At 44.7% G+C, this 26,235-nt stretch overlaps 1 protein-coding gene and 1 pseudogene across 2 annotated transcripts in view; one reads left to right on the top strand and one right to left on the bottom strand.

Annotated features, from left to right (window-relative positions):
- The window catches only part of LOC147104534 (hydroxysteroid 11-beta-dehydrogenase 1-like protein A), a 36,325-nt gene extending 25,764 nt beyond the window's left edge, over positions 1-10,561 (top strand). The window contains exons 5-6 of the mRNA XM_085961920.1: positions 5,723-5,866; positions 7,430-10,561. Of these exons, the coding sequence (XP_085818046.1) occupies positions 5,723-5,866; positions 7,430-7,644 (359 nt within the window). The 3' untranslated portion in view covers positions 7,645-10,561. The remainder of the gene's footprint in view (positions 1-5,722; positions 5,867-7,429) is intronic.
- Positions 1-13,617, bottom strand: part of LOC147104533 (uncharacterized) — a 51,497-nt pseudogene extending 37,880 nt beyond the window's left edge. Inside the window, exons 1-3 of the transcript XR_015072359.1 lie at positions 13,093-13,617; positions 10,537-10,765; positions 9,748-9,871 (exon numbers count right to left, since the gene is read on the bottom strand). The product of XR_015072359.1 is annotated as an uncharacterized LOC147104533 (transcript). The remainder of the gene's footprint in view (positions 1-9,747; positions 9,872-10,536; positions 10,766-13,092) is intronic.
- Positions 13,618-26,235: the final 12,618 nt, after the last annotated feature.

The raw sequence follows: 26,235 nt of genomic DNA, 5'->3' as shown, positions 1-26,235 counted from the left end.
GCACTCTATCTCTCAACTTGGGTGGAATTACCACTCGGGATCCACACATCAAGGTCCCCCGGCACACTGACAGCTGTTCTCTCCTTGTCGAGAATGCTGGCAACAGTGAGTCGCCATGTGCTGGCCATCCCTCCGTCAAATCATAGACCCGAGAGTGTGTCGGGTCATTTCGGGTTTCCTTCTCTATACGTGAGTTTGTAACAGGTAGACATTCGACGATGGTCGAATGGAATATCTCAACAGGGTCCACTGCAGGTGCTTCCTCCACCGTAGGCAGCGGCAGGCGCGACAGCCCATCAGCGTTTCCATGCTGTTTCGTGCCCTTATACTCTATTTCGTAATGATGTGCCCCTAGAAAAAGGGACCATCTTTACAGCCGTTGCGCCCTCATCACCGGAACGCCCTTCTTTGGGTTAAAAATGGAGACAAGAGGCTGGTGATCAGTCAGTAAGGTGAATTTCTGTCCGTGTAGATAGTGATTGAACTTCTTCACCCCCCACACCAGGCTGAGGGCCTCCCCGTCAATCTGGGCGTAGTTACGCTCGGCTGAGGTTAACGAGCGTGACGCAAAGGCTATTGGCCTCTCTGAACCGTCAAGGAATTTGTGCGACAGCACCGCTCCAATGCCGTAGGGAGACGCATCACATGCCAACCGAATCGATAGCGTTGGATTGTAGTGGGCCAATACTTCTTTTGAAGTGATTAGGCATTTACATTTCTGAAAGGCACGCTTACACTCATCACTCCATTTCCATGCTACTCCAGTTTGCAGCAGGGCGTTCAGTGGGTGCAGAATTGTAGACAAATTTGGCAAGAACTTATGGTAGTAGTTCACCAACCCGAGGAACGACCTCAGTTGCGACACATTTTCCGGTGCTGGAGCCTTGACTACTGCCTCAATCTTGTCTGGGGACTTATGTAACCCCTCTTCATCAATCACGTGGCCACAATACGAGATTTGTTTCCTGAAAAGCTCGCATTTGGGGCGGTTGGCTCATAGCCCATATTCTTGTAATCTAGTGAGCACCTGCTCCAGGTTGGCAAGGTGTTCACTGTCATTTTCGCCTGTAACCAGGATGTCGTCCAAATAACACTGGGTCCCCGGGATCCCTTGCAGGACTTGTTCCATCGCCCTCTGCCAAATAGCCGGAGCTGATGCTACCTCGAATACCAGTCGGTTGTACTGGTAAAGACCTTTGAGAGTGTTTATCGTGAGGTATTTTCTAGATGCTTCTTCTACCTCCATTTGTAGATACGCTTGGGCCAGATCAATCTTCGTAAAGCGTTTCCCTCCAGATAGTGAGGCGAAAATATCTTCTATCCGTGGAAGTGGATATTGTACTGTGTGAAGGACTGGGTTCACTGTTACCTTAAAGTCCCCACAGATGCGAACCTTCTTCGGCTCCCCAGGCGTGCTGCTCAATGATTTCTTCATTACAGGAACGATGGGTGTGGCCCACTCACTCCAGTCCACCTTGGACAGCACACCTGAACGCTCCAGACTCTCCAGCTCTGCTTCGACGGCTGGGCGGATTGCATACGGTACCGGTCTGGCCTTAAAAATTTTGGGGTTTGCGTTATCTTCAATTTTTATCGTTGCCGTTACGCCTTTTAGAGTCCCAAGTCCTTGCTGGAACACCTCTTTCGCGTCAGTTAGAATTTTTGACAGTCGTCCAGGTGTGACGTCGTCATCCTTTTTGTCAGCCACAGTTAGCGCCTGAATGGAATGCCAATCCAATTGTATTTTTCGGATCCATTCACGTCCCAATAATGGTGGTCCTCCATCTTGTAGTATATATAGATACAGTTTCTGTGTTTCCTTGCCGTTGTATTTAACGGGCACCCTTATTTTTCCTCTGGGGTAGACTTTTTGCCCCGTATATGTCTTCAAGACAATGGACGTGTCCTTCAAGGGTATGTGTGAGAATAGCCGCTCGTAGTCTCGTCGATTCATGACTGTTAGGGCTGATCCTGTGTCCAATTCCATCTTTACTTGGGACCCTGCTATCATGAGGGTGACCCAAATGGTTCGGTGATCCTCCTTTGCGATCACGTTGTGTAACTTTAGACAACTTAGTCTCCTGCTCCCGGAGTCATTATCACTCTTCTGATCTTCTGAACTGCTGTCCGTCATCTTTTGTACTTGCTTGTACTTTTCCTTAGTAGTTCTTTTAGTGTTGGTTTTCTTTCCCGACCTGCAGACTCGTGCTGTGTGTCCCACTTTTCCACATTGCCTGCATACTTTGTCCTTAAACCAGCAATCCTTCTGGTCATAGGTTGTTCTGCCGCAGCGATAGCACTTTTCTGCTCCATATGCCATTTCATTGGTGCTATATTCTTGCGGTTTCTGTTGTATTTCCGCAGCTCCCCGTGCTGCTGTTTCATAGGATACTGCAACGCTGAAAGCCTTTTCTAGTGTAAGGTCCTTTTCCGAAAGTAGTCGTTTCTGGGTTCCTTCACTCTGGAGCCCGCAGACAAACTTATCCCTTAAGGTATCTGCCAGTCCTGCTCCGAACTGGCAGTGTTTCGATAACTTGCGTAGTTCCGTAAGATAGTCAGCATTACTTTCGTCTTTGTGCTGGTTTCTTTTATGGAACTTGAATCTTTCTGCTATCATCAGCGGTGTAGGGTTTAGATGTTCTTGTAAGATATTGACAATCTCTTCAAAGCTTTTCTCCATTGGTTTAGCTGGCGTAATTAAATTCCGCAATCGGCCGTATGTTCTCGCGCCCATCAAATTCAACAATACCGACGCCTTTTCATCGGCCACCTCATTTGCCTTGCAGTACACTTCAATTCTTTCCACATACGTGGTCCAGTCTTCTATTTTGTTGTCGAAAGCAGTGATGCTGCCACTCTTCGGCATCTTGGGTGGTTTAAAATGGCGCCTCCTTCTTCCCCAATGGATTAAAATGGCGGCGCCCTGTGGATTTCGCGCGCTTCTCTTTTGTTAATTAATTTTCTTAGTTTTATTCTTCTTCGACGCTGTCCACTGCGCGTCTCTTTTCCTTCCCCCTTTTTTATTTTCTTTAACGCTGCCCGGCTCTTGAGCACCGGCTGCACCCTGTGCGCTCCACCCTCTCTCTCTCTTTTTCTTCCCGACGACGCTGCTCGGCCCCCTTGCAGAGCCGCTCGATCGAGCTCTAGCCCGTCGCAGTCCGGGAAGGGTCAGCGCACTACCTGCTACCAGCCCGATTTGCTGGAACACCTTGACTGGAGAACCAAGCCCAGCTCTCCACAGCCTCCCCTGCGATTCTCTGAACTCCGAGGGATCACTGGGCGGTTGCCCGCGGTCGACGCCCGTTGCCCTGGCTTCGACCTCCAAGAAGCTTCTTTTCAGGGATGGATCCCCGTGAGGTGCTGCAGTACTGCAGGTGAGTTTGAACCTGCTCGTCGCCACTGTAGTGTCCGCGTATAAATAACACACGGACTGCAGGAGAACGGTAATAACAGGTGTTTACTGAACAGAGGGTATGCTGGAACTAACTGTACAAATTACTACACGGTGTTATATACAGGTGTGGTCACTACTGGTACTGCAGTATACAGGGGCTGTAAAAGATAGTTCCTCTCTTAAAGGTACATACATTACAGGGCTAGATTGGCCTCACTTTTTTTTTTAAGCAGAGAAAAGGATTGCTTGCAAAACAGGTACTTATAGTGGTGTTGTCTGAATCAGACAGATTGACTACAACAAACACCTTTCAGCAATCATAGAATGGTTACAGCACGGAAGGAGGCCATTTGGCCCATCGAGCCCATGCCGGCTCTCTGCAAGAGCACTTCAGCTAGTCCCACTCCCCCGCCCCTTTCCCCGTAGCCCTGCAATTTTTTTTCCTTCAGGTACTTATCCAACTCCCTTTTGAAAGCCGTGATCGAGTCTGCCTCCATCACCCTTTCAGGCAATGTATTCCAGATCCTAACCACTCACTGAGTCAAAGTTTTTCCTCATGTCGCCTTTGGTTCTTCTGCCAATCACCTTAAATTTGTGTCCTCTGGTTCTTGACCCTTCTGCCAATGGGAACAGTTTCTCTTTATCGACTCTGTCCAGACCCCTCATGATTTTGAACACCTCTATCAAATCTCCTCTCAATCTTCTCTGCTCTAAGGAGAACAATCCCAGCTTCTCCAGTCTATCCACGTAACTGAAGTCCCCTCGTCCCTGGAATCATTCTCGTAAATCTTTTCTGCACCCTCTCTAAAGCCTTCACATCCTTCCTAAAGTGCGGTGCCCAGAATTGAACACAATACTACAGTTGAGGCCGAACCAGTGTTTTATACAGGTTCATCATAATTCCCACACTTTTGTACTCTATACCTCTATTCATGAAGCCCAGGATCCCGTAAGCTTTTTAACTGCTATCTCAAGCTGCCCTGCCACCTTCAACGATTTGTGCACATATACCCCCAGGTCTCTCTGTTCATGCACCCCCCCTTAGGATTGTACCCTTTAGTTTCTATTTCCTCTCCTCATTCTATCTACCAATATTTATCACTTCGCACTTTCCTGCGTTAAATTTCGTCTGCCACGTGTCCGCCCATTCCACCAACCTGTCTATGTCCTCTTGAAGTCTATCACTATCCTCCTCACTGTTCACTGTACTTCCAAGTTTTTCATCTGCAAATTTTGAAATTGTGCCATGTATATCCACATCCAAGTCATTAATATATATAAAGAAAAGCAGTGGTTCTACAACCAACCCCTGGGGAACCACATTGCCCTCATCAACCCTCTCTGTTACTTCATCAAAAAACTCGATCAAGTTGGTTAAACACGATTTGCCTTTAACAAATCTGTGCTGGCTTTCCTTCATTAATCCACACTTGTCCAAGTGACTGTTAATTTTGTCCCTGATTGTTTCTGAAAGCTTCCCCACTACCGAGGTTAAATTGACTGGCCTGTAGTTGCTGGGTTTAATCTTTACACCCTTTTTTGAACAAGGGTGTAACATTTACAATTCTCCAGTCCTCTGGCACCACCCCACTTTCTAAGGAGGATTGGACGATTATGGCTGGTATTTTCAAACTGGCTCTGAGCACACAAACTCTTCTGAGGAGAACTGTACCATATGGAAACTAGATCTTCATACACTTGCTATAATAGACACCCCAACAACAACTTACATTGATATAACCTTTAATGTAGGAAAAGAGTTGGCTTTAAGGCGCTCTTAAAATGACGAGAGGGAGGTGGAGAGGCAGAGCAGTTTAGAGACAGAATTCCAGAGCATGGGGCCCAGGCAACTCATAGCATGGCCGTCAATGATTGGGCAAAGGGAAGGAAGAATGTACAGGAAACTTTGTGCTATCCGGCACCAACGGGACCGAGCTGTTGCCGTTCCCTCAAAACTGCCGGACACTCCAGCGCTAATGTTGAAAGATACGGAAGCTTTTGAGCTCCGTATCCGTCAACAGACCCTGTTGCTGCAACAGCTTCTTAACAGTCCAAGCGTCTCTGTAGCTTAGCAACAGCTTCAGCAGACCTTGACTGTTGAGGAAAAAAGCAACGAGAAGAAAAAAAACCTAACGAAAATGGCTCCTGATTTTTGCCGGCGGCTCGAGCACTCCAGACAGTTAGCTTCCGGATAACACAAAGTTTCCTGTACAAGGGAAGGGAGAATGTACAAGAATACATAATACTATACTCCTGCAAAGACCTCAACATTGACTTTTACGAATAAATCCAGCAATCCTTCTTTTTACCACATTGGTGATCCCACAGGAAGGATTGGTGCGCCCTTCACTACAGTCTATTCTGCATCCAAGTTTGCGGTGGAAGGTTTCTACAGCGCGCTGCGCAGAGAACACAACTTGCAACAAGTCAACGTTTCCATCACTGTAGCAATTTTAGGCTTCATCAATACAGGTAAGAGCAGAGGTTCTTATCAAGAATACCATACTAGAAAAAACTTGCGATTAGTGAGCTGAACTTGGGCTGGAATCAGAAACACTGGACTAGTGTTTGTGAACAATTCACTCTGCCCATGCCCGCCGACCCACCAAGGGGGGGGGGGGGGGGAAACAGGAGGAGGCCATTCTGCCCCTTGAGCCTGTTTTGCCATTCAGTTAGATCATGGCTGATCTGCATCTTAACTCCATTTAGCCGCCTGGGTTCGGTAACCCTTACTACACTTGCCTAATAAAAACCCATCAATCTGTTTTGACATTTTTAATTGACCCCCAGCCTCAACAGCTTTTTGGGGGAAAGTGTTCCAGATTTCCACTACCCTTTGTGTGAGGAAGTGCTTCCTGACATCACCCGTGAACAGCAGAGCTCTAATTTTAAGGTTCTGCCCCCTTGTTCTGGACTCCCCGACCAGAGGAAATAATTTCTCTCCATCTACCCTATCAATTCTTTTAATCATCTCAAACAGCTCAATTAGCTCACCCCATAATCTTCTGTACTCACGGGATTACAAGTCTAGTCTATGCAGATAGCCGTTTTAAACTCTATAATCTGACAGATTGGTTCTATTTTCCATGTGGCCTAGCAATGCAGAAACCATTTCTGAATGCCAGCTTTATCACCACATCACTCATTTTTTGTGCTGAGGAACTATCAGGCAGTTGATTGAAGTACACCAGCACACGCTCTACTTTATACAAGGGCCAAATTGTGGGGAACTCGATAATGCAGTGGGTTAGAGAATGGTCGTTCACTTCGGAGACTTGAATTCGAATCCAGTTTAGACTGATAACTGAGGGAAGTCCCCCAGTCCAGCCCCAACCGGGCATGGACCCATTGCACAAAACTGCCCCATATATGGAACTAATTATTAATTTAATTGAGAGGCCACAGGATGGCTGGTTTGAGAAAAGAATAAATAGTCACAATGGTGCAGTAATGACCGAGGTAGAGCAAAGAATATTTTTTTTCGTTCATGGGATGTGGGGGTCGCTGGCAAGGCCAGCATTTATTGCCCCTCCCTATGTGAGGTCTGAGTGTTGTTACTTCACTTGTTTAAGTACCAACACAATTATTATTCAATAATCATCACCTCTAGTTGCTCCCACCGTAAGTACTTCATTCAAGCCTTATATAGCTCCAAATTCCAAATTGCAGGCCAAAACATGGGTTTTGATAGATGTGACTTGCTTCTGACACTAGACGCCTGAAGTCAAGTGTTCTGTTGCCTAGCAACAAACTCCGAGGGCACTAAATTGACAAAAAGCAAGTCAGTGTGAAGTATGTTGTGTACAGCCCCAACAGTAACACAGACGACACCAACCCTTGCCCATGCATGCTACACCAAATCACTGCAAGGGTGCGGTCATAAAGCAAACCGCTTGCTCTCCATACAGAGATACACTGCACAAATATACATTTAAAACATGGCTATTGGTTATTCCCACACTGCAAACCAATCATTGAAGATCTACTCTGGACAACCGACTTGGATCCCACTTCAGTGTGTGTTTCTTTCAACAGACAATGCGATAAAAGCAGTTGGAAATAAAGTGAAGCTTGCCGCCATGCCCAAGGAAGAGTGCGCCCTTGAAGTGGTGAAAGCAGGTGTCCTACGAATGCCAGAAGTCTTCTATCCATTCTGGGGAATAAAAATGACCAATCTACTGAGAGACATTGTCCCAAGACTGCTGGCAAATCTTTTTGATCGGTTTTATGTATTGGAGAACATCAGCTAAGTCCACTGGTTTATGTCATAACTGTGTTTAGAATTCATAAAATTGCAAATACACCATTCTAACTATCAGTCCACCCAGTTATAAACTGAAGACCCTCCCAACGCCACTTTCAAAACTGCCCACCATTGCACTGTAGATACTTTCCTTTGTCTGGATGAGCAGCTGCATGCACTGTCCTGAGGCTGGCCATACAAAATATTAAATATATAGTAACATCACAGCCCATGAAAATCTGCAGCATGCGAACTCAGCCCTGCCCGTACATTCACACACCCTACGTTACTACATAGTTGATGTATGCAGTCAGCATTTGTCGATCCCAAGTGAGAAAGTAACAACCTTAAATGCCAGTTGCAAGGGAAACTGCTCACATCCCCACAAATACACTCATAAGTTGCTTCGGGATTGCCCATCTCCTCATTCATAAGAACATAAGAAATAGGAGCAGGAATAGGCCACTTGGCCCCTTGAGCCTGCTCCACCATTCAATAAGATCATAGCTGATCTTGGGCGCAAAGCCACTTCCCAGCCCTGCCCGCTCCCCATAACCCTTCACTCCCTTATCTTGCAAAAATCTGTCTACCTCCAACTTAAATGTATTTAATGACCCAGCCTCCACAGCTCTCTAAGGTAGAGAATTCCACAAATATACAATCCTCTGAGAAAAGAAATTCCTCCTTAAAAATTAAAAAAAAAAAAATTGTTTATGGGATCTGGGCATCGCTGGCAATGCCAGCATTTATTGCCCATCCCTAATTGCCCTCGAGAACGTCGTGGTGAGCCGCCTTCTTGAACCGCTGCAGTCAGTGTGGTGATGGTACTCCCACAGAGCTGTTGGCAGGGAGTTCCAGGTTTTTGACCCAGCGATGACGAAGGATCGGCAATATACTTCTAAGTCAGGATGGTGTGTGACTTGGAGGGGAACTTGGAGGTGGTGGTGTTCCCATTCGCCTGCTGCCCTTGTCCTTCTAAGTGGAAGAGGTTGCGGGTTTGGGAGGTGCTGCCGAAGAAGCCTTGGCGAGTTGCTGCAGTGCATCTTGTAAATGGTACACACTGCAGCCACGGTACGCCGGTGGTGGAGTGAGTGAATGTTTAAGGTGGTGGATGGGGTGCCAATCAAGCAAGCAGCTTTGTCCTGGATGGTGTCGAGCTTCTTGAGTGTTGTTGCAGCTGCACTCATCCAGGCAAGTGGAGAGTATTCCATCACACTCCTTACTTGTGCCTTGTAGATGGTGGAAAGGCTTTGGGGAGTCAGGAGGTGAGACACTCGCTGCAGAATACCCAGCCTCTGACTTGCTCTTGTTGCCACAGTATGTGTGTGGCTGGTCCAGTTAAGTTTCTGGTCAATGGTGACCCCCAGGATGTTGATGGTGGGGGATTCAACGATGGTAATACTGTTGAACGTCAAGGGGAGGTGGTTAGACTCTCGCTTGTTGGAGATAGTCATTGCCTGGCACTTCTGTCACGCGAATGTTACCTGCCACTTATCAGCCCAAGCCTGAACGTTGTCCAGGTCTTGTTGCATGCGGACATGGACTGCTTCATTATCTGAGGAGTTGTGAATGGCGCTGGACACTATGCAGTCATCAGCGAACATCCCCATTTCTGATCTTATGTTGGAGGGAAGGTCATTGATGAAGCAGCTGAAGATGGTTGGGCCTAGGACACTGCCCTGAGGAACTCCTGCAGTGATCCCTGTGGCACCCCACCAGTTACTGTTTGCCAACCGGAAAATGACCCATTTATCCCGACTCTCTGCTTTCTGTTAGTTAGCCAATTCTCTATCCATGCTAATATATTACCCTCAACTCCGTGAGCTCTTAACTTATGCAGTAACCTTTTATGTGGCACCTTATCGAATGCCTTCTGGAAATCCAAATACACCACATCCACTGGTTCACCTTTGTCCAACCTGCTTGTTACATCCTCAAATAACTCCAGCGAATTTGTTAAACATGATTTCCCTTTCATAAAACTGTGCCGACTCTGCTTGACTGCATTATGATTTTCCAAATGCCCTGCTACTGCTTCCTTAATGAAGGACTCCAGCATTTCCCAACACGGGTTGACGCTTTGACCATGTTTTAAGGATGATGGTCTTACCACAAGCGTACATCTGCACTTTTCTCATCTCGTCCTTCAAGCGTCGGAGTCTTTCTTGTAACTCATCCATTTCAACAGCATTGCAGCGGTTCATCTGACCATCCACAGCTGAGTAAAATTTAGCCTGCAAAGAAAGTGCTCACATTTACCAGTCTTTGACCTGACCCACAATTAATGCTTGGAAGGCATTAGTTTAGCTTTGGGAAAACGACGCATAAAGGAAGCAGGTAAGTTTGGTGCTCTACCCTCAAGATAGGCCTGGACTTCAACGTCTGGCTCAGATTCCACCCTGCAGCGAACCCCTGCTCTTAAAACGTCCTTTCTATTACATTTGTCCATGTAACCTTCCACTCATATTAGCTGCCACCCCAGACTAGAGTTCCATCTAACAGCAAATAGCATAAATTGCAAGACCTGAAGGTTGAAGTTGCAGATGACATCTAGTCTAAGGCTTTTGCATTTTTAGAAGTTCAATTGCACTTTCCTAAATTACAACAGTGACTACACTTCAAAGTCTTTCATTGGCTGCGAAGCGCTTTGGGACGTCCTGAGGTTGTGAAAGGCGCTATATAAATGTAAGTCTTTCTTAAGCCATAGGCTGCTAGGAGTTGATCAGGTAACCAGTGTTGCATGCGTTACCTTGGCTAGTCATATACACAGTACTGTCAGCAACACTAGTGAGGATTGAAGAGAGAATAAAGCAAGCTGTATCTTGGTTAAAAAATGTGAAAAGGAGTGGTTTCCAGTGCAATGAACCCTATTTCTACTGGTTTGTGTTGCTTACAGTACCTTAATAAAGGATTTCAACCCAGCCTTCTCCAGCTCGATCTGTTTACGTTTGCGCACCACCTTCTCACACAGTGATGGGTTCTGATCCATAGTGTGAAATAAGTCCTGCAGTGCCTTTTCCGTATAGGTCAGTGCTTCGGCCTCAAATTCTTCTTTGGTCAGGCGCTTACAGAACATCTTGCTCATTGGATATTCTTGGTCAAATTCCTCCAGGGTTTCCATCTCAACTCTGGGTGGGGGAAACGAATTACAGATGATATATTTTAGTGATCAATTAATTTTACATATGCTCAGAGACTGTTTTCACATCAAACTTCTCTAGGGTATCATTTGGCTGTATGAAAAAATACAGAATTATACAAACACATTAGAAAAATGACATGGGGAACAGGGAGAGTGAGAGCAGAGATTACCCATTTTGTAGGGTCTTCCTTATACTTTGAGTGATGTGACTCCCACATACTGCTGACTCTGACCCAGTGTTTTTCCAAGAAAAACTGTGCCCCTCGGACAGAACTGGCAAAATACTTTTCATTTTTTGCTAATACAAAGCGTCTCAGAGCACTTATAAAAGGAATGGGGGGCTTGTGTGCAGGAAGTAAAGGAATTTAGAATGAGACCTAAGGCACGGTCAGAGATAGGTTTCCAGGAAGTTTCGGAAGGCAGAGAGGTAATAAGGCATAGTAGTTTTGGAAGAACCGTTGAAACAGAGCGAGGTAGCTGCAAGATCGTCCTCCAACTGTGGGGTGAAGAGGGTAAAGGACAAGAAGCAACCTGGCATCAAAAGAACTGAAGGTGTAGATTTGGACATACGGCCAAAAAAGAATTTACAAGAAAAAAGTGCCATCAGATCCGCAGGGATTTCAAATCAAGGATAGGAATACTGAAATCTAATTGGTGGTCTACAGAAAGCCTGTGGATGTGGGTGAGGACAGGAGAGACAGGTGAGCGGGTCTTTGTGCAAGAAAGGTCTTGGGCAGCAGTGTTCTTGATTAGCTGAAATTTGTTAACGGTGGAGCCCGGAGGACATATTGGATCATTTGATTTGAGGTAAAGACAAGATGGGAGGTGGAGGGAATGTAGGAGCTGAGGTAACCTCTTTAAAGTTAACCCAATATGTTAGTAAAGTAATAATGCAAAATACACTCTGCCGGACTGCACAACTTGATTACTCCTGTCAATATAATAAAGGAAGGTGGAATACATTGATTTCCTGTTGCAGATTGCATTCATCTTGGATAGGAACTTAGCAGGTCAGGGCATCACACCAAACCAAGCATAACTGAACAATAAATGCTAGGGAAGATAGTAGCTTTGCAAGACATAAAATAATGCATAGTTTTAAAAAGGTGAGTACACAAGTTCATGAAGGCGCAAGTTTAAATCTCAACAAAGCAAGTAGAAATAATGATTGGAATTTAAATGCTCATCCAAGTAGAATATAAAAATTTGGAAAAAATAAAAACTCTTGATAGCTGTGACATACTGACAGATTCTGGTTTTCAATGCAAGATACTCCAGAATCTCAAGAGATCACCCAGATCTTTAGACCAGCAGTCAAGAAAATGAGAGAACCCGTGGTGAGAACAAACAAAAACTGACACTAGTCAAGTAATATGCCTCCATGCAGTGCAGGAGAGTGTCGCACAAGGACTCAGTCTCAATATAAACAGTGATTTATAAACAGTGAATCGTCAGATTCTTGTTACTGTCAACCCAGGCTTTCCCCTGAAATCCAGGGAGGTTGCGGAATGAGGAAGAGAGAAAAAAACGATTGTATGTCTACTTTGACTTGAAAATCCTGCAGAACAATTTATATCCTGGAGTGGCAGGGCCAGCGATCAAATCACTTAGATGTGCAGGGCTCCAAGCTCCTTATTGGGCATATAATGATGCTTTATATGCTGCTAACATTGCAATGATGCTACTTTGCTCAATAATAAACACCATTTCACAGAAAGCCGCCGTTAATCACACTAAATGTATAAAGAAGGGAGGCCAGGGCTCTCTCAATAGGGTGTTATTTTGACCAGTTTTCTGCAGCACACGGGCATATCACTGTTCCTTCATCGTTGCTGGGTCAAAATCCTGGAACTCCCTCCCTATCAGCACTGTGGGAGTAAATTCACCACATGGGCTGCAGCGGTTCAAGAAGGCAGCTCACCACCATCTTCTCAAGGACAATTAGGGATGGGCAATAAATGCCAGCGACGCCCACGTCGCATGATTGAATTAAAAAAATCCTCGTAAATCTCCTCTGCATCCCCTCTCGTGCAATCCCATCTTTCCTGTAATGTGGTGACCAGAACTGCACGCAGTACTCGAGCTGTGGCCTAACTCGTGTTTTATACAGTTCAAGCATAACCTCCCTGCTCTTATATTCTATGCCTCAGCTAATAAAGGCAAGCATTCCGTATGCCTTAACGACCTTATCTACCTGTTCTGCTACCTTCAGGGATCTGTGGACACGTACTCCAAGGTCCCTCTGATTCTCCTCATTGTCCAACCATTTATTGTGTATTCCCTTGCCTTGTTAGTTCTCCCCAAATGCGTTACCTCAACAGCGACCACTGCCGCTCTCTAGGAAATTCGGGGAATAACTCCGGCCTCGGGCGCTCACTATCGGGGCCCGGGCTCGCGCTCTCTCCCTCCCCCTCTCTCTTTGTCTGTCCGTCCTCGGGCGCTCGCGCTCTCTCTCGGTCCCTTTTTGCTTCCTTCCTTCAAACGGCACAAAAAATCAAATCTCCCTCCTCCTCCGATGAACCAATCAGGCACTACCGGAAATCTAACTGACCAACTGGAGACCACCAACCTATCCGAAGAGAGTTTGTTGCAGGGTTTGTGATACGGCACTGTCGGTCACAAGGTAGCCATCTTGGTAATGGAAAGTGTTTTCACTGCAGGCTACCACGGTGCTTCCCTCACCCGTTGTGCAATCTGACAGCAAGATGACTCCTGCATAATTTTGATAATTGAAGACTGATGGCAAAAGTCTGAAATTAAAACACTGGGTGGACGGCTAGTGGTCATATTTTGTGCCTTTGTAATGTTTTTTTATTCAGCAAAATTCTCCAAGCTATACCCACTGTTCAAAGTTCCGTCTAGGGCTGGGTGAATTTTCAGAATATGAAATCATAGGTAAAAAAAGGTGACAACTCTACCTAGTACCAGGGTTGACCCAACCTAAAACCAGATAGAGAGGATATGAGGAATTCGTTTTCCACTTCAAGTAGTTGCCACTCCATGGATTGATCTGGGTACGAAAAGTATCACTGAACACGTAGTAAAAAGTTGCAACAAACGTTTTCCATTAAATGAGGGTTCAAATCTGGCCTCGGGCGACTGTCTGTGTGGAGTTTGCACATTCTCCCCGTGTCTGCGTGGGTTTCCTCCGGGTGCTCCGGTTTCCTCCCACAGTCCAAAGATGTGCAGGTTAGGTTGATTTGGCTATGATAAAATGGCCCTTAGTGTTAGTGGGGTTACGGGGATAGGGTGGGATATGTGTCGGTGCAGGCTCGATGGGCCGAAATGGCCTCTATCTGCACTGTAGATTCTGTGATTCTGTGAAAATGAACCAGGCCGTAATGGTTGTGTTTTATTCTTTTGAACTCCAGTAACAAGTCTGTTGCACCTCACCTGTCTACAGCAAAGCACACAAATTTAAATACTTTCAAAATAACAACAGAAAATGCTGGAAAAACTCAGCAGGCCAGGCAACATCCGTGGACAGAAATTAGAGTCAACGTTTCGGGTCAAAACCCTTTATCAAGACTAAAGAGGCACAGGGAATGAAATAGATTAAGAGGTCGGGCTGGGAGAGAACAAAAGAGAAGAGACATTAAGAGGTATTCAAAACGAGACGAGATGGCGCTAGGACTAGTGGAGACAAAAGACAGCTCTTATGTTATCGTACTTAAATACTTTCAATCTGTACATGCATGGACAGAGAGATGGGGGATTTATTTTTAAATGTTAACACAATGAAACATAATTAAATATATTAAGCCTTTCAGAACAACTAGAGTGAACCAACACCTTCATTAAAACGTGATTCTCAAATAAAATAGAGTAAAAGGTACATCTTCCATTGCGTTATGGAAGCATTCAGTTAATTGAAACAGTATGAAAAATACTGAAAGATAATACAACGTATAAGAAGGAAGCAGCTTAAAAATACATTTCAAGAAAAACAATAGTCAACAAATTGACAAGAAGAAAAAAAATGATTAAAAAAAAGAGTAAAACAATGAAAAGATAGAAAAACTAAAAGGATCAAGAGTAGAAATGGACAAAAATAAAAGACAATTAAGAATCTTGATTCATATGGTGCTTCACTACCAGCACTCGGTGTAGAAATGAAAAGCAAAATACAGCAGATGCTGGAAATCTGAAAAAACAGAAAATGCTGGCAACACTCAGCAGGTCAGGCAGCATCAGTTGAGAACAGACAAATGTTTCGGGTGCAGACCATGCGTCAAAACTGGAAGATATTACCAATGAACAACATTTAGAAAGGAACAGAACAAAGGCAAGGGAGAGAAAAACATACAAGAAAATAGAGTGACCTGTAAACTGCTCGCGTGGCAAATAGATGGTTAAATGGCAGAAGTAACATTAGCATGAGACAATAGGGGGAATGAGCAAAATCCAAGAAATGTACAAGACACAGAGAATGCGTAAGCAGCTGAAAGAGGTGGGGGAATGGGGATGGTAGAAAGGAAAGCAGGAAAACCAGCAGTCCAGAGACTGGTAGAAAAGAAAGCAGGTTGCCAGCAAGGCTGCAAACGACCATGTCAGCATGGTGTTCCAACAGCAGGTCCCCACCCTGAGCACCAACCCACTCCTTCTCAACCCCAGAAGGCCAACATGCCCACCCTACATTGCCAGCACATCTGCTGAAGAGAAAGTAGGAGCTATGGTTAAGATATGATGTTATTAAAGTCAATATTAAAGCCAGAGGACTGTAAAGTGCTTAGTAGAAAGATACAGTGCTGTTCCTTGAGCTTGCACTGAATTCATTGGAACAGTGTAGAAGGCCAAAGTGGGAATGGGATGAGAAATTAGTGACAGGTGACAAGGAGCTTGGGGTCACACTTGTGGACAGAACAGGTGTTCGACAAAGCGGTCGCCTAATCTGTATTTGGCCTCTCCACTATGAGCAGAAAATACAGTATGGTAGGTTGGAGGAAGTACAAGTAAATTGCTCTCTCACCCAGAAGGAGTGTTTGGGGCCCTGCACAGTGGTGTGCAAGGAAGTGAATGGGCAAGTGTTGCACCTCCTGCACTTGCATGGAAAGATGCCAGGAGAAAGTGGTGGAAGAGGGAATGGTCATTTCACAAAGCAGGAGGGCAAAATGTACTTGGTGCTGGGATCATGTGGGAAATGGTGGAAGATGATTAGCAAAATGCAGAGGCTGGAGGGGTGAAAGATGAGGACCCCATCATGCTGGGGGGGAGGGGGTTAGGAGAATAGAAAGGGGGTGAGGATAGGAAATGGGACATACTCGGTCAAGGGTCCCGTCTACCACAGTGGAGGGAAATCCTCGAACATTTCAGAAATTCTGTTGTGGGAAGTTGCATAATGGATGTCAGTAGAAAGCTCATCCCCAGAGAGGGAGAGGGAGAAGCCAAGGAATGGAAGAGAAGAGTCAACCATGTAAAAGGCAAGGGACGGGTGGAAATTTGAAGCAAAGTGAATGAAATTCTCTAAATGAGGGAGCAAGCAGGAGGCAGCACTGATCGTGTAATAGAAAGCAGTCAGGGAAGGGGATCAGAGTAGGACTTGAACAAAGTTTTCAACATTTCCTACAGAAATACAGGATTGGCTTGGACTCATATGGGTTCCCATAGCAAAACTTTTTATCTGGAGGAAGTAAGTGGAGTTAAAGAAAAAGTTGTTCAATGCGAGAACAAGTTCAGCCACCAGTGGAGCTCGTGGATGGAGACTGGCTGGGCCACTGTTCAAGGAAGAAACCCTGCAAGCCAGCCTAGTGAGGGATGGAGATGTAAAGGGATTGTATGTCTAAATGAAAAAGGAGACATTTAGGACCAGAAAACTGGAATCTGTTAAAGTGGAAGAGGGTGTCAGAAGAGTCACAGATGTAGGTGGGTAGGAACTGGACAATGGGGGAGGGGGGATAAAAGAGTTAAGACGAAATAGGTTCCGTGCGACAGGAGCATGCTGAAACAATAGGTCCATTAGGACAGTCCCAGAAAAACCTCTTGAATTTAAGAGGGTGCAGGGAAAAGGGCAGAGATAAGTGGACAGATAGCTCTTTCAGGGAGCTGGCACAAGCATGATGGGCTAACTAGCCTCCTTCAAAGCAGCAGAATACAACGACGAGTATTTTAATGAATACATTGACTTCTTCCAAGAGGAACAGTGCAAGTGAGGTACCACAGAATGTGCATGCTTTGGTTGCACATGGCACTGGGAAAGGACAGTCCGACATGCTTCACGCAAATTATATCACGCCAGTGATATTTCCATCCAAAGTAAGCCAACATGCAAGAACAAAAGGTATGTCAGTTTCTTTCACAATGATATTGTACAGTTGCAGTATTCAGAGCTACAGCACTTAGAAAAACATTTGAGCCACCCAAATTGCACACACACACGTGCATGAATGTGTATTGCATCTCTAATTCAGCAGTTGTCTGGAATGAAATTTGAAGTGAGACTGCCTGGCGAGGAAACAACCCCGTTGCAAAAGCACCACTGAACAATAATTAATTGGGACAACCTGCAGGAACCTCTAAGCAGCAGCACTATTAGTATTCTGAGGGAAATGAACAGCAAGCAAAAATTTCTATCAGCTGTTTGTGAACAGCACCGACCCTAAACTTTTTAAAAATATGGAAGTGTGGCAACCAATGTTTCCTCTAATTTTTTTTTCCCCTGTGCGGTCCCCTTAAATTTGCTGCGCGGCATCTCTTCCAGCGGCGGCAGCTGCTGAGCGGCCTGCGTGGGACCTCCCGATTGATGCAGGAACACGGGTGGTAACCGACTGATGACAGACTAGTCTCTCCAAGAAACTCTGCTTGGACAAGTAGCTGGCACAACCAGAGTACGAAATGTAAACTGAACGAGTACGACTTTAAAAAAAACATATCGCTTTTGAACTGCACTTGAAAAATGCTTTATTTTGTTGAAATTTTAAGAATAATTTAGGCAGACAAATAATTAGAATGAAATTATTCATTTTAATGTAACTGCTTTGAGGGAAAAGGAGAACTCCCACCAGTATGTGAGGTCGGGCCCCAAGTTTCATCATCAAGAAACATATTATTCAACAAGCTAAGCCAAACAACCCCAGATTTCAAGGAATTGGATGATCTGTCAAAATTGAGATTAGTCCTAGGAGAAGGAGACAGACCATACCTTGGGGCCAAATATGTAACAACATGTCACAACCTGAGGACTGTTTAAAATTAAGACTGTTTAAAATTAATATTGAACGTACCAAATGAAGTACAAAGACTGTTTAAAATTAATATTGTTTAAAAGTAATATTGTATGTACCCAACAAATGTCAAATCGATTGACACCTACAGAATGTTGGAAAACTGTACCTTTTTGCTATGTAAGCTTTGGCAATATGGTTCTCTGTAAACTTTCATGCCAATAAAGCATTTTAATTGGAATTGGAATTGGAATTGGGAGCTACACTGCACATTTCAAGTCACAGGTCAAATTCAGATCAAGTACCAGCTAACCACATGGTATCACAATCACAGCCAGCTATCTGAAGAAAAGCAACTCGATTTCAGACCACAATTTTGATTCCTTTTAAATCAAATGTACCCAATTATCAGCTCTTATCCATTCCTCTGACCAAAAGAAAATGATTATGTATCTTGAAAGGCCACAGACTGGAGAAACTTTTCTTTGCTACTGGGGAATCAACTAAATGCACCAAATCACTGTTTAGACCTCAGCTTGATAAATAGGGAGAAACTGTTTCCACTGGCAGGTGGGTCGGTATTCAGAGGACACAGATTTAAAATAATTGGCAAAAAAGCCAGGGGAGGCGTGGAGAATTTTTTTTTACTCAGCAAGTGGTTATGATCTGGAATGCATTGCCTGAAAGGGTGGTGGAATCAGATTCAATAATAACTCTCTCGACCCCTCCACCGTCTCTGATTTTTTACATTGCTTGTTCGAAATCCAGTATTGGATGAGCAGAAATTTTCTCCAACTAAATATTGGGAAGATCGAAGCCATTGTCTTCGGTCCCCACCACGAACTCCGTTCCCTAGCCACCGGCTCTCCTGGCCGGCCTCACATATTCCACCCCGCATAAACTTGAGCTCATCCAAAACTCTGCTGCCCGTGTCCTAATTCGTACCAAGTCCCGTTCACCCATCACCCCTGCGTTCACTGACCTGCATTGGGTCCTGGTTCAGCAATGCCTGGATTTTAAAATTCTCATCCTTGTTTTCAAACTCCTTCATGGCCTCACCCCTCCCTATCTCCGTAACCTCATTCAACCCTACAATCACCAGAGATATCGGTGCTCTTCCAATTCTGGCCTATTGTGCAGCGCCAATTTTAATCGCTCCATCATTGGCGGCTGAGCCTTCAGCTGCCTAGGCACTAAGCTCTGGAAATCCCTCTCTAAACCGCTCTGCCTCTCTCCTCCATTAAGACACTCCCTAAAACCTAGCTCTTTGACCAAGCTTTTGGGCATCTGTCCTAATATCTCAAATGGCTCGGTGTTAAATTTTGTTTGATAACGAACCTGTGAAGTGCCTTGGGTTGTTTTACAACATTACTCCGGGTATCATTCTGGTAAACCTATGCTGCACTCCCTCCAAGGCCAATATATCCTTCCTAAGGTGTGGTGCCCAGAACTGCTCACAGTACTCCAGGTGTGGTCTAACCAGGGTTCTGCATAGCTGCAGCATAACTTCTACCCCCTTTATATCTAGAGGACTAGAACACAAGGCCAGCATTCAATTAGCCTTTTTGATTATTTTCTGTACTTGTTCGTGACATTTTAATGATCTATGTACCTGAACTCCCAAGTCTGTTTGGACCACCACTGTTGTTAGCTATTTACCATTTAGAAAGTACCCTGTTCTATTCTTTTTAGGTCCAAAGTGGATGACCTCACATTTGCTTACATTGAAATCCACATCCTGCCCATTTGAGTACCTACTCCACTCTCTGTCTTCTGCCGCTCAGCCAATTTCCTAACCAGGTCAATAATTTGCCCTCAATTCCATGGGCTGCTACCTTAGATAACAGTCTCTTATGAGGGACTTTGTCAAATGTCTTCTGGAAGTCCATATAAATAACATCCATAGACATTCCCCTGTCCACTACTTTAGCCACCTCTTCAAAAAATTCAATCAGGTTTATCAGGCATGACCTACCTTTCACAAAACCATGCTGGCTCTCTCTGATCAGCTGAAAATGTTTGTGGTGTTCCGTCACCCTATCCTTAATTATAGACTCTAGAAATTTCCAGACAACAGATGTTAGGCCAACTGGTCTATAGTTCCCTGGTTTCCCTCTCTCGTCATTCTTAAAAAGCAGAGTGACATGCGCAATTTTCCAATCTAAAGGGACGGTTCCTGAATCGAGAGAACTTTGGAAGATTATAGTTAGGGCATCTGCAATGCGCTCACCTACTTCCTTTAAAACCCTGGGATGGAAACCATCTGGCCCTGGGGATTTGTCTCTCTTCAGTGCCATTATTTTCTTCATTACTGTTAATTTACTTATGTTAATTTTATTGAGTCCCTGTCCCAGATTCAATATTAGTTCCTTTGGTATTTCCGGCATGCTATCTTCCTCTTCTACTGTAAATACTCTTTTTACCGGCACCTAAATAACTGGAAATCTCTCTTAACCGGCAAAATTCAGGAGTAGGTTCAATTAAGTTTTACTTCATATCAGTGGCCGTGCAACCGGGGTTCCTGCACTTGTTGCCATGCAACAGGAACGCCTGGATCTGTGGCCGTGTACGGGGCTCTCGTACCTTAGTAAGTATACCTCTCTGCAATCCGAACTTTTTGATCAACTGGCACCACGCCAGTCCCATCAGTGTCGGATAAAAAAGTTTCCTGTACTGACACAAAGTAATTATTCAACATGTCCACCATTTCCCCATTGTCATTGACAATATCACCACTTTCAGTTTTTAAGAGGCCAACGTTGCTGCTGACCACCCTCTTTTTCCTAATGTAACTGTAAAAATTCTTCGTATTGATTTTGATATCCTTAAAAGTTTCTTTTCATACTCACTTTCTGTAGCTCTTACTATCTGTTTTGTGACCCTTTGCAACTTTCCCATTTGGCAGGAACTGCGCTATTTTTTGCACTTTTGTATGCCCTATCCTTTAGTTTTATGCTGTCCCTTACCTCTTTAGGTGTCCATGGCTGTTTTATTTGGCACGTAGAGCTCTTGCCCCTCAGGGGTATAAGCTGTTTCTGTATCACCTTAAATTATTTTCTGAACACCTCCCACTGATGATCTGTCGTTTTAACATAGAAACATAGAAAATAGGAGCAGGAAATGTGCATATGGTAGCATTGATGCATGCAGGCAAGTGCAATACCGATGAAGTGCACTAAACATAGAAGATAGGAACAGGAGTAGGCCATTCGGCCCCTCGAGCCTGCTCCGCCATTCAATGAGATCATGGCTGATCATCCAAATTGAGTTCCCTGTCCCTGCTTTCTCCCCGTATCCCTTGATCCCTTTAGCCTTAAGAAATATATCCAACTCCTTCTTGAATATATTTAATGAATTGGCCTCAACTGCCTTCTGTGGTAGAGAATTCCACAGGTTCACCACTCTCTTGTTGAAGAAATTCCTCATCTCTGTCCTAAATGGCTTACCCCTTATCCTTAGACTGTGACCCCTGGTTCTGGACTCCCCGGCCATCGGGAACATCCTTCCTGCATCCAGTCTTGTTAGAATTTTATAAGTTTCAATGAGATCCCCTCTCATTCTTCTAAACTCCAGCGAGTATAAGCCTAATTGACCCAATCTCTCCTCATACGTCATTAATGCCATCCCAGGTATCAGTCTGGTGAATCTTTGCTGCACTTCCTCCATGGCAAGAACATCCTTCCTCAGATAAGGCGACCAAAACTGCACACAATACTCAAGGTGTGGTCTCACCAAGGACCTGTACAACTGCAGCAAGACATCCTTACTCCTGTACTCGAATCCTCTCGCTATGAAGGCCAACATACCATTTGCCTTCTTAACCACCTGCATGCTTACCTTCAGCGACTGGTGCACAAGGACACCCAGGTCTCGTTGCACTTCCCCTTTTCCCAATCTATTGCCGTTCAGATAATAATGTCTTCCTGTTTTTGCCACCAAATAACATAAAAAGTAGGAGCAGGAGTAGGCCATACGGCCCCTTGGGCCTGCTCCGCCATTCAATAGGATCATGGCTGATCCGAACCTAGACTCACGTCCACTTCCCTGCCCGCTCCCCATAACCCTTAATTCCCTTATCAGCTAGGAAACTGTCTATTTCCTTTTAAAATTTATTTAATGTCGCAGCTTCCACAGCTCTCTGAGGTAGCAAATTCCATAGATTTACTACCCTCTGAGTGAAGAAGTTTCTCCTCATCTCAGTTTTGAAACAGCAGCCCCTTATTCTAAGATTATGCCCCCTAGTTCTAGTCTCACCCATCAGTGGAAACATCCTCACCGCATCCACCCGATCAAGCCCCCTCACAATCTTATATGTTTCGATAAGATCGCCTCTCATTCTTCTGAATTCCAATGAGTAGAGGCCCAACATACTCAACCTTTCCTCATAAGTCAACCCCCTCATCTCCGGAATCAACCGAGTGAACCTTCTCTGAACTGCCTCGAGAGCAAGTATATCTTTTCTTAAATATGGAAACCAAAACTGTACGCAGTATTCCAGGTGTGGCCTCACCAGTACCCTGTATAACTGAAGCAAGACTTCCCTGCTTTTATACTCCATCCCCCTTGCAATAAAAGCCAAGATTCCATTGGCCTTCCTGATCACCTGCTGTACCTGCATACTAACCTTCTGTGTTTCATGCACCAGGACCCCCAGATCCCTTTGTAGTGTAGCACTTTGCAGTTTCTTTCCATTTAGATAATAACTTGCTCTTTGATTTTTTCTGCCAAAGTGCATAACCTCACTTTCCAACATTATATTCCATCTGCCAAATTTCTGCCCACTCACTTAGCCTGTCTATGTTCTTTTGCAGGTTTTTTATGTCCTCCTCATTCACTGCTTTCCCTCCCATCTTTGTATCGTCGGCAAACTTGAATACGTTGCACTCGGTCCCTTCCTCCAAATCGTTAATATAGATTGTAAAGAGTTGGGGTCCCAGCACTGACCCCTGCGGAACACCACTAGTTACTGATTGCCAACTCGAGAATGAACCATTTATCCCAACTCTCTGTTTTCTGTTAGCCAATCTTCCACCCATGCCAGTATATTACCCCCAATCCCGTGATTTTTTATCTTGTGCAGTAATCTTTTGTGTGGCACCTTGTCAAATGCGTTTTGGAAGTCCAAATACACCACATCCACTGGTTCCCTTTTATCCACCCTGTTTGTTACGTCCTCAAAGAATTTGAGCAAATTTGTCAAACATGACTTCCCCTTCATAAAAACATGCTGACTCTGTCCGATTAAATTATGCTTATCCAAATGTCCTGTTACTGCTTCCTTAATAATGGACTCCAACATTTTACCAACCACAGATGTTAGGCTAACTGATCTATAGTTTCCAGCCTTTTGTCTACCTCCCTTTTTAAATAAGGGCGTTACATTAGCAGTTTTCCAATCTGCTGGGACCTTTCCTGAATCCAGGGAGTTTTGGAAAATTACCACCAATGCATCCGCAATCCCTACTGCTACTTCTCTCAAGACCCTAGGATGTAAGCCATCAGGTCCAGGGGGTTTATCCGCCTTAAGTCCCATTATCTTACTGAGTACCACCTCCTTAGTGATTTTAATTGTGTTTAGCTCCTCCCCCCCCCCCCCCCATAGCCCCGTTTGTCCAGTGTTGGGATATTTTTAGTGTCCTCTACTGTAAAGACTGATACAAAATATTTGTTCAGCGTATTTGCCATCTCCATGTTTCCTACTACTAATTTCCCGGTCTCGTCCTCCAAGGGACCAACATTCACTTTAGCCACCCTTTTTCTTTTTATATAACTGTAGAAACTCTTGCTATCTATTTTTATATTTTTTGCTAGTTTACTTTCATAATCTATCTTCCCTTTCTTAATTAATCTTTTAGTTATTCTTTGCTGGCTTTTAAATGGTTCCCAATCTTCTATCCTCCCACTAGATTTGACTACTTTATATGCCCTTGTTTTCAGTCGGATACTATCCTTTATTACTTTACTTAACCACGGATGGCTGTCTTTTCTTTTACGCCCCTTTTTCCTCAGTGGAATATATTTTTCTTGAAAGGTGTGAAATATCTCCTTGAATGTACACCACTGCTCCTGTACCGTCTTACACCTTAATCTATTTTCCCAGTCCACTTTAGTCAACTCTGCTCTCATACCTTCATAGTCTCCTTTATTTAAGCTTAGTACGCTGGTTTGAGATCCAACTCTCTCACCCTCCAACTGAATTTGGAATTCAACCATGTTATGGTCACTCATACCAAGGGGATCCTTTACTAGGACATTTTTTATTAATCCTCTCATTACACAGGACCAGATCTAAGATTGCCTGCCCCGTTCCGTAACATACTGCTCAAGGAACCCATCCCTAATGCACTCTATGAACTCTTCCTCAAGGCTGCCCTGCCCAATTTGATTTGTCCAGTCAATATGAAGTTAAAATCTCCCATGATTATAGCTGTTCCCTTATTACAAGCCCCAACTATTTCCTGATTTATACTCCGACCAATAGTTGCAACTGTTAGAAGGCGTATAGACTACGCCCACTAGTGATTTTTTCCCCTTATTATTCCTTATCTCCACCCAAACTGTTTCACTATCCTGATCCTTTGACCCAATATCATTTCTCACTATTGCAGTGATTCCATCCTTTATTAACATAGCCACCCCACCTCCCTTTCCTTCCGGTCTGTCCTTCCTAATAGTCAAATACCCCTGGATGTTTCGTTCCCAGTCATGGTCACCTCGTAGCCATGTTTCTGTAAGGCCACCAGATCATACCCATGTGTAGTTATTTGTACCGTCAACTCGTCTATTTTGTTACGAATGCTACGTGCATTCAGATAAAGAACTTTTAAATATGTTTTGTGACAATTAATTCCTGCTTTTACCCCCTTTACTACTTTACCTTTATATATTCTGTCCCTTCCTGACACGCTCTGGTTTTTAATTTCCCCACTGCTACTTTGCTCTATTGTCTTCTCCGCTGACATTTTTATTTTTCGCTCTCTTGAAACCTCCCCCCCACTAATTAGTTTAAAGCCCTCTCTACAGCCCTAGTTATTCGATTCGCCAGGATTCTAGTCCCAGCACTGGCCAAGTGAAGTCCGTCCCAACGGAACAGCTCTCTCCTGTCCCAGTACTGGTGCCAGTGTCCCAAGAAGCAAAACCCATTTCTCCCACACCAGCCTTTGAGCCACGCATTTAACTGTTTGATTTTATTTACCCTAGCCAAATTTGCTCATGGCTCAGGTAGTAATCCAGAGATTATTACCCTTGTGTTCTGCTTTTTAATTTGGCCCCTAGCTGCTCATACTCCCTCAGCAGAACCTCTTTCCTTGTCCTATCTATGTTGTTGGTACCAACATGGACCACGACAACTGGATCCTCCCCCCTCCTACTCCAAGTTTCTCTCCAGCCCAGAGGAGATGTCCTTAACCCTGGCACCGGGCAGGCAACACAACCTTCAGGACTCTCGCTCTCAGCTGCAAAGAACTCTATCTATCCCCCTTATGATACTATCCCCTACCACTACGAATGGCCCCCCGTTCCACGGTGCTGTGGCCAGGTTGCTCATCCTCCCTGCAGTCCCTGCTCCTGTCCTCACAGGGAGTAAGAGCCTCGAACCTGTTGGACAAGAGCAAAGGCTGCAGCTCCTCCAAAACTACCTCCTGGATCCCCGTACCTGCCTCACTCATAGTCACACCCTCCTGTCCCTGACCACGGACTACATCTGAATTAGTTAATCTAATTGGTGTGACTACTTCCTGGAACACAGAGTCCAGGTAACTCTCCCCTTCCCTGATGTGTCTCAGTGTTTGAAGCTCGGACTCCAGCTCATCAACACGGAGCCAGAATTCCTCGAGCAGCCAACACTTACTGCAAATGTGATCACCGTGAGCATCAATGCTGTCCACTAGCTCCCACATATTGCAGCAGTAACACATCACCTGCTCTCCCATTCTATGTAATTAATTACATTTATTATTATTTTTAAATACCCTCTGCCCCGATTCTAGATGATATCACTATCAGTTTAGAAACTATAAACCACAGCGTTTAAGTTTAAAGAGAGAGAAATACTCACCAACCAATCACCTACCTGCTTTCTGGTGACGTCACACTTCGATTTCTTTTTACCTCTCTCCTTCCTTCCGAGTTCCGAGACTGGTACGCCTTACCTGGTCTCTGGAGCCTTTTATAGGCCCGCTGCTGCCGCTGAAATTCCCGCCGACTCTCATTTATCCACATTATACTGCATCTGCCCAATCACCCAACCTGTCCAAATCATACTGGAGTTTCTCTGCATCCTCCTCACAGCACACAT

Source organism: Somniosus microcephalus, chromosome 19, assembly GCF_052327205.1.
Source record: "Somniosus microcephalus isolate GS21.2 chromosome 19, FLI_Smic_1.0, whole genome shotgun sequence".
Lineage (NCBI taxonomy): Eukaryota > Metazoa > Chordata > Chondrichthyes > Squaliformes > Somniosidae > Somniosus > Somniosus microcephalus.
This window is presented reverse-complemented; position numbering and strand designations above follow the sequence as displayed.